At 44.5% G+C, this 13,805-nt stretch overlaps 1 protein-coding gene across 6 annotated transcripts in view; it reads left to right on the top strand.

Moving 5' to 3' along the window:
• Positions 1–13,805, top strand: part of LOC111147003 (transmembrane and tetratricopeptide repeat containing 4) — a 62,480-nt gene that overhangs the window by 42,449 nt on the left and 6,226 nt on the right. For all 6 annotated transcript variants that reach the window (XM_022502840.1, XM_022502842.1, XM_022502839.1 and 3 more), the window contains 4 exons: positions 6,253–6,332; positions 6,488–6,595; positions 6,702–6,843; positions 12,969–13,083. In XM_022502840.1, coding sequence (XP_022358548.1) covers positions 6,253–6,332; positions 6,488–6,595; positions 6,702–6,843; positions 12,969–13,083 — 445 coding nt within the window. The remainder of the gene's footprint in view (positions 1–6,252; positions 6,333–6,487; positions 6,596–6,701; positions 6,844–12,968; positions 13,084–13,805) is intronic.

Genomic DNA, 13,805 nt, shown 5'->3' with positions numbered 1-13,805 from the left:
GGGTTTTTTTGGGTTTTGTTTGTTTTCCTTTCCAATATAAATTGTGGTATAATTATCTGTACCTCCCTTTTCTTTTTTTTTGTTCTTTTCTTTTTTTTTCTTTTTTTTTTTTTTTTTTTTTTTTTTTTTTTTTTCTTTTTGGAAAAAAGCGAGACTCATTTCAGGGAAGAGACCTCATTTAGGAAACACTAGTTTCATTCAGCTCTGTTGTAGGAAATACATTCTCTGTATTGGTTTCCACTTTATATTCATTGAATACTAAGTAAGTACTTGGCACCTGGCTGTAGATTAGGCTCAGATTTACCACGAGACTCATCTTTTCCAGAAGATCATAGTGCCAGTGCCTGGTCAGCAGTCGGATTACCCACACTGCCTTGCAGATGGTGGGCACTCAGTATTAGTGACGGAATTGAGCGGCGTGGGAATTAAAGTTCCTTAGCCTACAATGGATGAGACACCAAGTATTGAATTATATCTACAGTCACTTTTTGTTTTTAAGGCTTAAAAGTATGTGCCACTTTGTATCAACTCTGAGGTACAATTCTAAATTCTTTTAACAAGGAAAAGGATCATATACCCTGATGAGGTAGTTCCTTAAGGATGAGTCAGCGTGGTTTATAAGATTTTTTTTTTTTTTTTTTTGCTTAAAACATTTTAACATCAAATGGGAACAGAAAATTTGAAGCAAACTGGCTTTAGCTCTGGTGTTAACATGCCTTCCATTGTTGATTTCCATGTCATGGGCCTGCAGTGGTGTTTTTTTTTAATCTGCAGTTTCTGTGCTGGTTTGATGTCTAGCATATGAATCACAAAGGCTAGAGGGAAAGTTCAAGAATAAACAGGGTTTTTCAGTCTTTTCCAGAATATGGAAGCAAAAATCATTCATTCTTTAAACGCTGTTATAAGGAAACTGTTTATGAGGGTTTGGGGATTGGTTGGTTTGTTTATAGTGGGTTACCCAGATAGCTGTTTTCCATTCACATACTTCCCTCACTGTAGCCCATAGGATGAGGCTGGCCTCTGGGTGAGCCTGTTTATGTCAGTTCTTAATTATGGACAGCTTGTCTTCTGGGGCTGTGTCGGGTTTGTAACGAGTGCCATGGAAATAAGTACGGTCTGAATTTCTGGAGTTTACTGTCCTTTTCTCCTGATCTGGTGGCTGGCATTCAGGGTGTCTAACAGAACACCGTGTCTACTGCAGAGGGCAGTTGAACTCTTTGTCTGAGCATTTTATTGAGAAAAGAGTTTGCCCATAACAAAGGAAAGCAGCAGGAGCTCAGGGGCAAAGAGGCGGGAGTCCTGTGTGGAAGTCTGAGTAGAAGCTGAATTTGTATGCTGGGGACCACAAGGGCCTTGCTCACCAGTTGGATTCTCCAGATTTGGTTCTTTTTTTTTTTTTTTCAGAAGTTTGTATTTTTTTTTAAAGAGTTTATTTGACAGAGAGAGATCACAAGTAGGCAGAGAGGCAGACAGAGAGAAAGAGGGAAGCAGGCTCCCTGCTGAGCAGAGAGGCCGATGTGGGACTCGATCCCAGGACCCTGAGATCATGACCTGAGCCGAAGGCAGCGGCTTAACCCACTGAGCCACCCAGGCGCCCCAGATTTGGTTCTTTTGTGCGTGGGACGGGAGGTGAAGCAGCACACCCAGGCTGGGGCTGGGGAGGCATGAAATGAAACCATTCAGAGCACACTTTGCAAAGCACGCCCTATAGCCATAGCATTAGCTCTCATTTGAAGAGGCAACTACCTATAAACGGACAATAATATGGTTCGGGAGTTTAAATTATACGGTGGGCTGCACAGTCCTGTACATTTCTATCACCCGTGATTTCCCTGTTTGTGACTCCTTTTGTCCAATTAGATATAAATAAATGTATAGACTTTAAAATCGGCAGTTAAAAAACAAACATCTGGTACCTACGTGCTTAAAAGAATGTCGCCCTGTTCCATACCCTTCCAGAAATACTAGTGTTTTGAAGACAAGCTGTAACTGTCAGTTAAGTTTGATAAGGCAGGAGGTGGTTATATTTTCAGAAGGGTTTTTGAAGTACTCGATGGAACGCTGCTTGAAAGGTGCTCAAACCATTACCATAGTTCATTATGTATTAACTGGGGGCTTAAAGGAGAGACATTTGTTTTCTCACAGTTCTGGAGGCCGGAAGTCCAACATCAAGATGCCGGCAGGGTTGGCTTCTCCTGAGGTCTGCCAGCGGTGGCCTCCTCACCTGGTCTGTCCTCGGTGCACGTGCAACCTTGGTGTCTCTCTCAGTGTCCAAACCTCCTCTTCTTAGGAGGACACCAGCCAGATTGGATTAGGGCCCACCTCGATGGCCTCAGGTCAACCTGATCTCCTCTTCAAGGGTCCTGTCTCCACATACAGTCACATTCTGAGGTGCTGGAGGTCAGGACATCAGCAAATGAATTTTGGGGGTGGTGGGTACACTCCAGCCGTTGACATGCAACAAGGAACATTATTTACTTAAAGAAAAATAGCAGATGGCATGAGTGAGTGCATCTAGAAATCACCTCAAGCAGCTGGCCCCATTCTCACTCAGCAGCCTCAGAGATGGCTGTGATACAGTGAGAAAAACACAGGTTTTGGAGCCGGGCTTCAAATGCCGCATTTCCCTAAACTCGGGAGGGTGACGATAGTGGCCACGTGATGGGGCTGCCATGTAGAGAAGCTACATAGGCATATGGTGCCAGCCCCACACTGGGCTCCTGGCGACCCTCAGCACATGTAGGCTGCCAAGATCACTCCTGTCAGTACTAGGCCGAACACACCTGATTTGAATACATTTCCGGGGAATCATCTCCTCTGAGATTGCGATTAGCCTATGTGTAAAGCCTCCAAAAGGCGTGTCCATAAATACTTCTTTTTTTTTTTTTAAGGATTTTATTTATTTATTTGACAGACAGATCACAAGCAGGCAGAGAGGCAGGCAGAGAGAGAGGAGGAAGCAGGCTCCCCGCTGAGCAGAGAGCCCGATGCGGGGCTCCATCCCAGGACACTGGGATCATGACCTGAGCTGAAGGCAGAGGCTTTAACCCACTGAGCCACCCAGGTGCCCCTGTCCATAAATACTTCTAATAATAACCCTTGTGAGTCTACAGTTCGGCTGTCCTGGGGTCATTCTGGGTCTCTGCTCCTTTCCTTGTAACTTCTTCTTGAGCCCATGTACAGTTGAGAAAATGCCCTGGTGCCCTCATGTGAAGCTGACCTGAGAACTTTTGGCGGCTTTGCAACTGGGAGTCCTATTTTTTCTGGCCAACTTTACCACACCCTCTTCAATCGCTAAAAATTCTCTCCTCGTTCTCTCTTCCCTTCTTGACATGGAGGCAAAATTCTCATAACAGAAAGTTAACCATTTTAGGTCTTCAAAAAATTAAACATATAATTACCGTATGATGTAGCAACTCCACTTCTGGAGACATACCCCCAAGAATTGAAAGCAGGACTTCAAAGAGATGTGTGAACACTCATGGTCACAGTAGCAAAACTGTGGAAGCAGCCCAAGCGTCTGTCCATCGACAGATGAACGGATGAGGGAAAGGTGGTGTATGCCTGCCGTGGAATATTACTCAGCCTTGAAAAGGAAGGGGATTCTGACACCTGCTGCAATGGGGATGAAACTGGAGGACATTGCACTAGGTAAAACAAGCCAGTCACAAAAAGACAAATACTGCATGCTCACGCTCCTGTAAGGTACCTAGTGTCATTAAATTCATCGAAACAGAAAGTAGAACGACGGCTGCCAGGTGCTGGGGATAGGGGCAAAGGAAGAGTTACTGTGTCACGGGTACAGACTTTCAGACGTTCAAGAAGAGGAGAGTTCTGGAGGTAGGTTGCACAGCAGTGTGAGTGCACTCAACCCTACTGAACCATATGCTTAAAAATGGTTAATCACCCAAAACTAATGAGACATCGTGTGCCAACAGTACTCAGATAAAAACAATGTTTTTAATGGTTAAGATGGTAGCTTCTAAGTTTGTTTTAGCACAACTAAAGAATGATTTTCAGAATTAAAGGATCATTATTAAATACCTTTTTAAATTAACTATTTTGCGGACAGTAGTCAGTGACATGTAGAGCAGTCACAATGTGGCTAGACCCTCAACTTCTCTCCAGTTCTGGAACATTTCATCACCTGCTTCTCTTTCTGTGGCTACATTATCCCCAGGCGGTTTCTCCAGCTGGTAGTTGGATTAGAGAGGTTGAAACAGGAAGGTCTTATGGGATCTTTTCCTTCCCCGGCTGGCTTGCTCTGTGTGGTCCCAGGACCCGTGGCTGCACCGTCTCAGCCTCCCGACACGCTGGCGTCCCCAGCCTGCTCCTCTCCAGAGCTCAGGGGTCCACCTTGGTCTCTCTACTTGGGTTCTCCAAGGATTTCAAAATCAGCCTGATGGCCTAGCCCCCCAAGCAAGCCCAGCCAACCTGTTGTATCTCCCCGCAAAGCCATCACATCCATTCCGTTCTGAAAGTTAGAAACCCGAGTTCATTCTTGACGTGCTTCCCCACTCTTATCAGTCCACCAGCCGTTTCTGTGCTCTTCGCTTCCACAGTGTCCTTCCAGGTCCTCTGCTCGTTCCCCACCACCCTCGTTCAATCTGGTGTCCTCCCTTCCCCTGTGCCTCAGGCTGTCCCCAGACCCTGGCATCCGCTTCTCCCTGCTCACATTTCCCACAGTGTCACTAACTTGTTATAACTCTGATAGGACCTTCTGCCACCCTCCTACAGCTGGCTTTTGTTGTAGGTTGGTTTGTACCCCCAAAAAGGACACGTTCAAATCCTCACTCTGGTACCTACGAGTGGAGGCCTTGCCGATGTCATCAAGATACAAGTTAAAATGAGTTCACAGTGGTACAGGGTGGGCCCTTAATCCAACACGACTGGTATCCTTGTAAAGAGAGACACAGACACACAGGGAGGAGGCCGTGTAGAGACAGGGAGAAGCTGGAGCCACACAGCTACAAGCCAAGGCTTACCAGCCACCGTCAGAGGACAGGAGAGACGCTTTCTCCCTCAGAACCTCCGGTAGAAACCAGCCTTGCTGCCTTAATCTTTGCCTCCAGAACTATGAGGGAATATATTTCTGTTGTCTTAGCCGCCTCTCAACTCCCCCATACCTCCCAACCCAACCCCTACCCCCCTCCCAACAGCCTGTGGTATTTTGTTATGGCGGCCCTGGGAAACACACACGCTTACAGACCTTGTGGCGGTCCTTACTGCTTCTGGACAAAGACTAAATCAGACCTGTCTCGGCTTGGGGCTCCCTGAGCAGCCTGCACCCCACGCCCTCTGGCCTGGCCCCCCTGCCCTCTGTACTCCCGCAACACTGGGCATCCTGGAGCCTGCTTCTAGTCTGCTCTGGCCGGCAGGCTTACTCCCGCCCCTTCAGCTAGTGACCCCTGCAGATCTCCAGAGGACGGAGGGCCCTTCCTCAGGGAGGCCCTCCCCCGGCCCAGACCAGGTGCCGCCCTGGGGACCCACCGTCCTCCACAGCCCCAGGTGCCTTCTAGTGACACACTTTACAACAGGATGGGCTCACAGCTGGGCCTCCAGGCGCCGGGGGTCCGACGGGTTTGCTGGCCCAGCGTCTAACTGCCAGCGCTGCCTGGGCAAGGGCTGTAGTTGTTAAAACGCGGAATCCTCGTTTCTCCCTCTCACAACCATGTGTGGGTAGATTTTATGCCTCAGCCCCAAAGGGGGATGATGGGTGTACGGGTGGAGGGGGTGGGTTGAGGTTTTAGCAATAACCCTGCTTTGCGGGGCGCCTGGGTGGCTCAGTGGGTTAAGCCTCTGCCTTCGGCTCAGGTCATGATCTCAGGGTCCTGGGATCGAGCCCCGCATCGGGCTCTCTGCTCAGCAGGGAGCCTGCTTCCTCCTCTCTCTCTCTGCTTGCTTGTGATCTTTGCCAAATAAATCAAATCTTAAAATAAAAATAAAAATAAAAAACCCCTGCTTTGTAATTTTCGAGGTTTCTTTACTTAAATATCCCTCTGTCATCCCTGCGTGACATCATCTGTTTGTGGCACCCTGTCCTTCTCACCTTTTCTTACAGGATGGGATTAAAGTGTGACCCTGGCCTGCCCTCCGTAGGGTTTTAGCCAAAGTTCTGGTGGTGTGGGGTTTTTATTTTGTTTGTCTGTCTTCCCTTTGGCTTTGGTTTTTGGTGAGAAGCTGCGATAGGTATCCCAGCTCTGAACCAAGAAGCCTGTCCACTGACGGCCAAGTTTATATCTGTATTTCCAGGTTCACTACAACGTTGGCAAGAACCTAGCCGACAGAGGCAATCAGACAGCCGCCATCAGATACTACCGGGAAGCCGTGAGGTACAGCAAGCCTCTTGTCTCTTTCACATCCGTGTCTGCTTTTAACTGTCGGGGATTCGGAAAAGACCCCGACTTTAAGATAATCCTTGCCAGTTCCTGACAGTTCAGTGAAGACCACTGAGCGTTAACAGTTCGGTTTCTCTCTCCGCTTCTAGACTAAATCCCAAGTACGTTCATGCCATGAATAATCTTGGAAACATCTTAAAAGAGAGGAACGAGCTACAGGAAGCAGAAGAGCTGCTCTCCTTAGCCGTGCGGATACAGTAAGTGTGGGTTTGTGGGATCCCAGCGGCAGAGAGAGGCGCGCCTGCGTTCCGGGGTCGGGGCCTTTCTTTTCCTTGTTTCTCTTTTGAAAAAATGCTCTTCCAGGCCGGACTTCGCGGCCGCATGGATGAATTTAGGCATCGTTCAGAACAGCCTGAAACGCTTCGAAGCCGCTGAGCAGAGTTACCGGACGGCGATCAAACACAGAAGGAAGTACCCAGATTGTTACTACAACCTCGGGCGGCTGGTAAGTGTAAGGTGTCCCAGGGCTGCAGAAGAAAAGCTTGGTTTTTCCCTTTATATAATAAAATGGCAGATGCGCCACTCATGCCAGCAACGCTACACTCTGTAAAGTTCTTTCGCATGCTCGTCCCGTGAAGGTAGCTGTTTGAGGTCCTTGTCTGTGACTCTTTAAGCTGGAGTAGAGAGCAGTTCAACTTGAATTAGGCAAGTGTTAAATTATCTCCAAGGCCACAGGTTAAACCAAGGAATAAATTAGAATTTTTTTAAGTCCCTCGTGCCCTGTAAAACAGTACTCCAAAGGTCACTTCCTGATAAACATCAGTTTCTCTGTTTCAAAAACATGAATAAAAGCTGAGATTAACAAAGCAAACCCATAACACAGCTGCTGAGTTTCCATCTTCTTCCTCCAGGGACAGCCCCCGAGGTCCTGGGCGCCCGCACTAGCTGTTTTTCCTGTAACATAAAGCCCGGGGGGATTTATTTGAAACCGCTTCGAGACTGTCCAATAGAAATAGGAAAGAGTGTGTTCCAGAGTGACTTTCTCTTCTTAGTTACTGACTCAAGATCTGATTGCTCGTGATTTTCTTTCCCCATACTTTATTTCTTTTTTTTTTTAATATTTTATTTATTTATTTATTTGATAGAGAGAGACAAAGTGAGAAAGGGAACACAAGCAAGGGGAGTGGGAGAGAAGCAGGCTTCCTGCTGAGCAGGGAGCCTGATGTGAGGCTCGATCCCAGAACCCTGGGATCATGACCTGAGCCGAAGGCAGCCGCTTAAGGACTGAGCCACCCAGGCGCCCCCATACTTTATTTCTTTATTCAAGTAAATATTGCAACAGTAGCTAATACAATAAGTTCAGTAATGTTAAAATCTGAAAGCATGTATCGAAAATGATGGTGACATGGATTCTGTCATTGCTTCTGAGAAACCTCCATTGGGATGCACAGCTCAGTCCTTAAAGCTCTGGATTTTCTTAATGAAGAAGAGAGCTGGACACACAACGATGTGAAATGATGGAGGTGGTGTAACTAACCTTTTTGGGGTCGTATACACGGGCGTCACATCGTCACTTGTACACTTTAAACTTCTATAGGTTCTATGCCAATTATACCTCTGTAAGACTGGGGGAATAAGACATACCCACAGACAGTGTAAGTCTTTAAATAGGAATGATTATATTCTCCCTTCAGTTGGGCTTCAAGAAACTCATGCATATGTTCCTAATATATTCAGTTTAGTTAAAAGAGATTGTTAAGAGAAAGGGGTTTTATTCATTTTAGCCAAACTGGAATACACGAATAGTGATGTGATTTTTTTTTTTAAAGTTTAGATATAACTTCCCAGATTCCATCCAGCCTAGCCTCACAGGTAGGAGGACATCAAAATTGGTTTTTAAAGAGATGCCTGTTTGTCCTCACTTGAAGGGTCTAGAAACTTCTTGGTTTTATGGGATCCTTACGTTACCAAAACCAGTGGTTCCCAAAACTGGTTGAATATCCAGGTCCTCCCACCGCATCTCAGATTTATGGGATCAGAGGCTCCACAGATGATGCAAACATAGGTTTGTATTTACAAAACAAACCAACGAAATTCTCCGGTCATCCCAATACCCTGCATTTAGGAAGCAGATCTATCCGAGGACTGAGAAGACAGACTGACCAGCTCAGAGCAGAAGAGACTGTTTGGGGAGCACAGCCTAGGAAACACGAGTCGCTTTAAGGATTATCACAAATCCAGGCTTCCATTCTTAGCCTGATGGGAATGTGTCTTGGTCTAAACTGCTTTGTTTCTGGATTGGTTAGCAATGATTTTGCATGTTGTGGAGATAGAATTTTATGAATGGAGGAAACTAAGTGACAAGAACGTGTGGCTAATGATGGTAAAGTTTCACTTCTTCCGCTATGCATACACCCATTTAAATGAACAGGTACTGCATGTGTTATAAATTTTTAAGTGAAGTGGCTTGCGTATTTATTATTCAAAGAATAGAAAACATGTTTCAGTTATGATGTATCTGGGGAAGATACCATCTTTTTTTACGTACTCTAGTGTGGAAAAGAGGAGTTGTTTCTTCCTGGGCTTGGAGGAAGTTGGCAGTAGTATGACTGAATCCGTGTAACAGCAAGATGTTTAAATAAGGAAAATTGATAGCAGGCAATTCCTGTTGTCCCACATAACTTTCTCCAGAGCCACTTGGCCTTTTCCCACATTTTTGTTTCCTTTTACATTTTAAAATTCTGTGCTAGTTATAAACTAGATCTAGTTACAAACACAGATGTAGATATAGCTTTCTCTATGAAACCTGAAGGTTCAAGGAGAGCTGAAATTATTCTAGTGAGAAGCTGTTGAAGGCAGATTAAAAAAAAAAAAACTTTCCTCTGTCCTCTTAGGTTCTGCCTTTGGGGCCCTGCAATTAGACTGACTACAGACAGATTAACAAGAAAGAAAAACAGTTTATCCACATATGCATTGTGGATACACCTGGGGAAAAACTCAAAGGGGTGGTTAGAACTTGGACTCATATAGCACCTGAACAAAGAACAGTAAATTTATAGAGAAGTGACAAGGGAAAGAAAGGGGTTTTAGGCTTCTGAGGGTGGCAAACTGTCAGAAGGTAAATATAGGTGGAAACTAATGAAGGTTTGTGTAGGTCCTTCTTCAAGGCCATACGACATCCCCAGGAGAGGGGATTTACGGCAGTTCTTATGTCTCTTGTTTCTGCTTTTAGTCACATAAGGGAAGCTCCAGGAATGCTTCTTTATACATCTGTTGAATCTCAAGTGTCTTTAGTACAGTAATCCTTACATCCAGGTGATATATTTGGGATAGTATATTTTGATCCTCTATATTGTTCTCTCTGGGGAGGAGGGTGGGAAGACAGGAAAACCTCGCCATAATGATACAAGTAGAGACCAAAAACTTCAATCACATAAGGCATGTGGATCCTTGCAAGGTCAGTGAAGTAAGAATGGAGGATGGGAGCAAATTGGGTGTTAGCTGAACACTTGCAGGGATGACTGTTTTTGTTTACCGTGTCTACTGCACTAGGACTTGCACGACATTTTATATGACGTCCATATGAATTCTCCCACTTTTTTTCTTCTGTTCCGGAGGTAGCTTTTTAAGTTCCTATTTGCAGAGTGTATCTGCCTACAGCCTTCCAGGTTACACTTAAGGCTATACTACTTAGCAGGCTTTTTCCTTCCCCTAGTAACTGCCTGTCGCTGCAGTTCCTTAGGGTTTGAGAAATAGAGAATTTACACTAATAAGCCCTCTGTAAGAGGTCCAAAGAAAAGAAAACAGATTATGAAAGTCAGGATTTTATCCATGTGCTCCAGTCCTTGGAATTCATTCCCACTTCCGTGTAGAGGCTCATCTGTCGTATTAAGTATATTAGGCTTTGTAGTACTCTCTATGTATATTGTTTACTAATTATGCTACCATGAAATGATCTTCCTGTGTTCCCTTCTGCCAACTGTTCTTGCTTATTTAAAGATTTTGCTCTCCATTGTTTAATTATCCAGCTTTTGCCTGCTTGACAGCTTAAAAGCATTAAGAGCTTAATCTTTAACAGCTCAACCAACACATTTATATATTGGTGAATAAGACGAAGCTAATAACTTAAATTTTTCTTTTTAAAAATCCTCCTTAGTCAGTCTTTAGTAATGAGAGACGGAAATGTGCTTTGATTTCTGCGCCCATAAGAAGGGAATATAATGCAGTTTCCTTGTGAAGTAGAAAATTGGCAAAAGCTGGATTGTTTGCGACATGTTACTATTAGAGAATTTCAGTAATAGTGACCAGAGATATTAACTAGAGATGATTCATTATGCAAGCCTGATCGTATCAGTCAGGATCCAGTCAGGAAAACAGAAACAATGCTGATTATTACATTGTATCATATTTAGTTTATTTATTTTTTTTAGTAATCTCTATACCCAACATGGGGTTAAAACTTACAACCCCAAGATCAGGGGTCACATGCTTTTTGGACTGAGCCATCCAGGTGCCCCTGTATTTTAAATAGAGAAGATTCAGTGTTGAGACTTGGTTAGATAACTATTGGAAGACTGGATGACAGGATGGAAAGATGACGTTAACTTTGAGAGAATAAGGAAACCCCCTGTAGGGTTGGGGGGACCAGCAGGAGGAAATGGCATGACCAGAATATAAGGGCTCAGAGAAGGGGCTACCATCTCAGAGGCCACCATAATCTCAAGAGCTGAAATCATGCAGGGGGATGCTGCTTCTAGCCTGGCACGCTGGAGGGAGAGACAAACCCCTTCAGATGCACGATCAAGAAAAAGGAGGGACAGTGTGAGAGTGGGGGAAAGGGCCCCTCTCCCCGCCATCTGATGTCACCTGTGACTCCTGGCAGAAACCTAGCAAGGAACCAAGTGGCAAAGGACCCTGAGAAATGTGTTTTATGGAGTACAGAAGGATGGGCATAGGGCTCGTAGGTAAATAATGTGTGCATTACCCGTCCCCCTTTGGGGTTGGTAGTTCTGGCCAAATCCCCATTTTTCTCTGCTTCCCTTCAAGTGTTTGTTCACTTCATGCAAGATGCTAAAAGAAAGGGAAAGTTGAGACAAACTAAAAGGATAGCTAATTTTACCTAATTCCGTCTGTTGTTATTCTTGAGGAAATAGTAATAATAAGAAGAAATAATAAAATAAGTGAAGAATTTTGTTTTTGTGTAATTGAAGTTTTGTTGGTTTGCCTGTGTATTAAGAATGTCACCACAGAGGTTGTCCAGCTGACTCAAATGCGTGTCACTTGTTAGAGAGAATGGACCAAGAAACCAATGGAAACTCCAATACAAGCAATTAAATGCTGGCATAATTAACACCCTTAATTATTTTACTTTTTGAACTTTTCACATCATTTCCTTGCTTACAGGGTGAGATACTGTGACTTGAGTTTCTGAGTCTCATGGGAAATCTGACAGCATCATCAGCAAATAGATATTCATAGGGTGTCCCTAATTAAACCTTTCTTTCCCTTACTTAATATGCCACCTGTGTGCTGTGTGGGTCATAGAGAAAGTGAGAATGTTTCTGTTGTCTAATAAAAAGACAGACTTGCCAGTGAGGAAGCAAATTGCCTTAAACTTGGATAAATTGTTATCATTCGTAGTTTTTGCAGAGGTAAAGGAACGAAGTTCATTCAGATGAGATGGGCATTTGAACTGAGCGGAAGAGGGCAAGAGGTTCACTGGCCAAAATACATCCATCACTTTCTCCCTGGGAATACTCTTCCTAACCGTGCACATTGAAAGCTACCCATTGTGTGTTGTCATCAGTGTTAAACAACATGCCCTCTCAAAAGAAAGCCACAGAAAATTCTGTCCTTCCTACAGAGGCAAACAGGCTTCATATTGCCAAAGCAGGGTGCCTGGCTGGCTTGATCCATAGAGCAGGTGACCCTTGATCTCAAGGTTGTGAGTTTGAGCCCCATGTTAGGTGTAGAGATTACTTAAAAATATAATCTTTTTAAAAAATCGCCAAGGGTTTTCACATTGCCGCTTGAGACTTTTCCAAGGAGTTTACTAAGTATGTCTGACGCACTCATCGTTTTGTACGTAGACAGGAAGACCCTGCTAGAGGGTCTTCCACAAGGTGAATTTAACATACGTAGCTATTAATCACATTAAATATTTTATTTACCACTTTAAATAATACCTTACCAAAGATAGACTATGTGAAGCCTTTCTAGAAGACTAATGATTAGGTTTTTCATTTATGTCTCTCCGGGAGTCTCAAATATTATTTGACACCTGGAATTGCTACATTACGAATTACAGTCAAGCGGTTGTAGGCTCGGAAACTAGACTATCGGTGCTTGTTCCTGCTTTACCACTTCTAGACCTGTAACTGTGAGCAGCGTGTAACTTGGAGAAATTAACTTCAGTTTCTCTGTGCCTCCGTTGTTGCATCTGTACAATGGGAATGGTTATCTACTTCAGTGAGATCTTTTGAGGGTCAGTTGAGTTACTGTGAAAACTTAGGAGCTCAGTAAGCACAAGCTAGGCTTTGCTGAGTTTGGGGTTTGGTTTTGGGTGTATCTCAGAGAGAGGAAGCAGCGACATTGGAATATTGATTTCTCGGGGCCGGGCTTTATTTTCAGTATGCGGATCTCAACCGCCACGTGGATGCCCTGAACGCGTGGAGGAACGCGACTGTGCTGAAGCCGGAGCACAGTTTGGCTTGGAACAACATGATCATACTGCTCGACAACACAGGTACAGGAAGGCGCCTCGCGTAGATCAGGGGACACTACGCCCCAGTGCCGAGCCATTGGCTTGGTCGGTTTGCTTCCCGGAGAAGTCGCCCGAACAGATTCTATGTGCTTTTTTTCTCTAGTGTAGATGAGTTGAAAAAAATTAACAGAGGCTAATAGTTAACATGCCAAAAATTATTCTTCTAGAAAACAGTTTCCTTTGACATATTGAAATATGTATGTGTGGGGAAAATGACACTTGACTTAGAATTAGTGCTGAGCCATGGGGGAAGATGGGCACGAAGCTCTCATTTCTGGAGACTGTGATCTAGCATTGCCCATCATCTCGGATGCTGGAGGTACCCAAAAGTGAACAATAATGGCTTTGGGGTTAATAAATGCGAGGTCCGTGCTCTCAAGTTCATGGACTCTTCTTAGAAGAGATGTCCTCAAACCTACACTCAGAGCCATGGATTCTTAGTCTAGATGTAACGCTAACAGACTTGATGTGGTTTCTGAGCCGGGATCTTAGCTCCAGCAGCTGGAGTTACTCCGCTCCCCTACTTTTGAAAAATCAAAGCGTCCCGTAAGAAATGATAGTTTTAATTTGGCAGAATTTCAAGCCAGTGAGCTGTCTAAGCAGTGTGGAGAAGAGATACACACTTGCCTCTAATGAAGGTATAAAATTTGTACTTCGATCTGATAAATATTCAGTTATTAAAGTGTTACTATGGATACTGTTAT

The sequence above is a fragment of the Enhydra lutris genome, unplaced genomic scaffold (assembly GCF_002288905.1).
Source record: "Enhydra lutris kenyoni isolate GAN:26980312 unplaced genomic scaffold, ASM228890v2 scaffoldscaffold15, whole genome shotgun sequence".
NCBI lineage: Eukaryota > Metazoa > Chordata > Mammalia > Carnivora > Mustelidae > Enhydra > Enhydra lutris.
The sequence above is the reverse complement of the archived record's forward strand: the minus strand, read 5'-3'. Positions and strand labels throughout refer to the sequence as shown.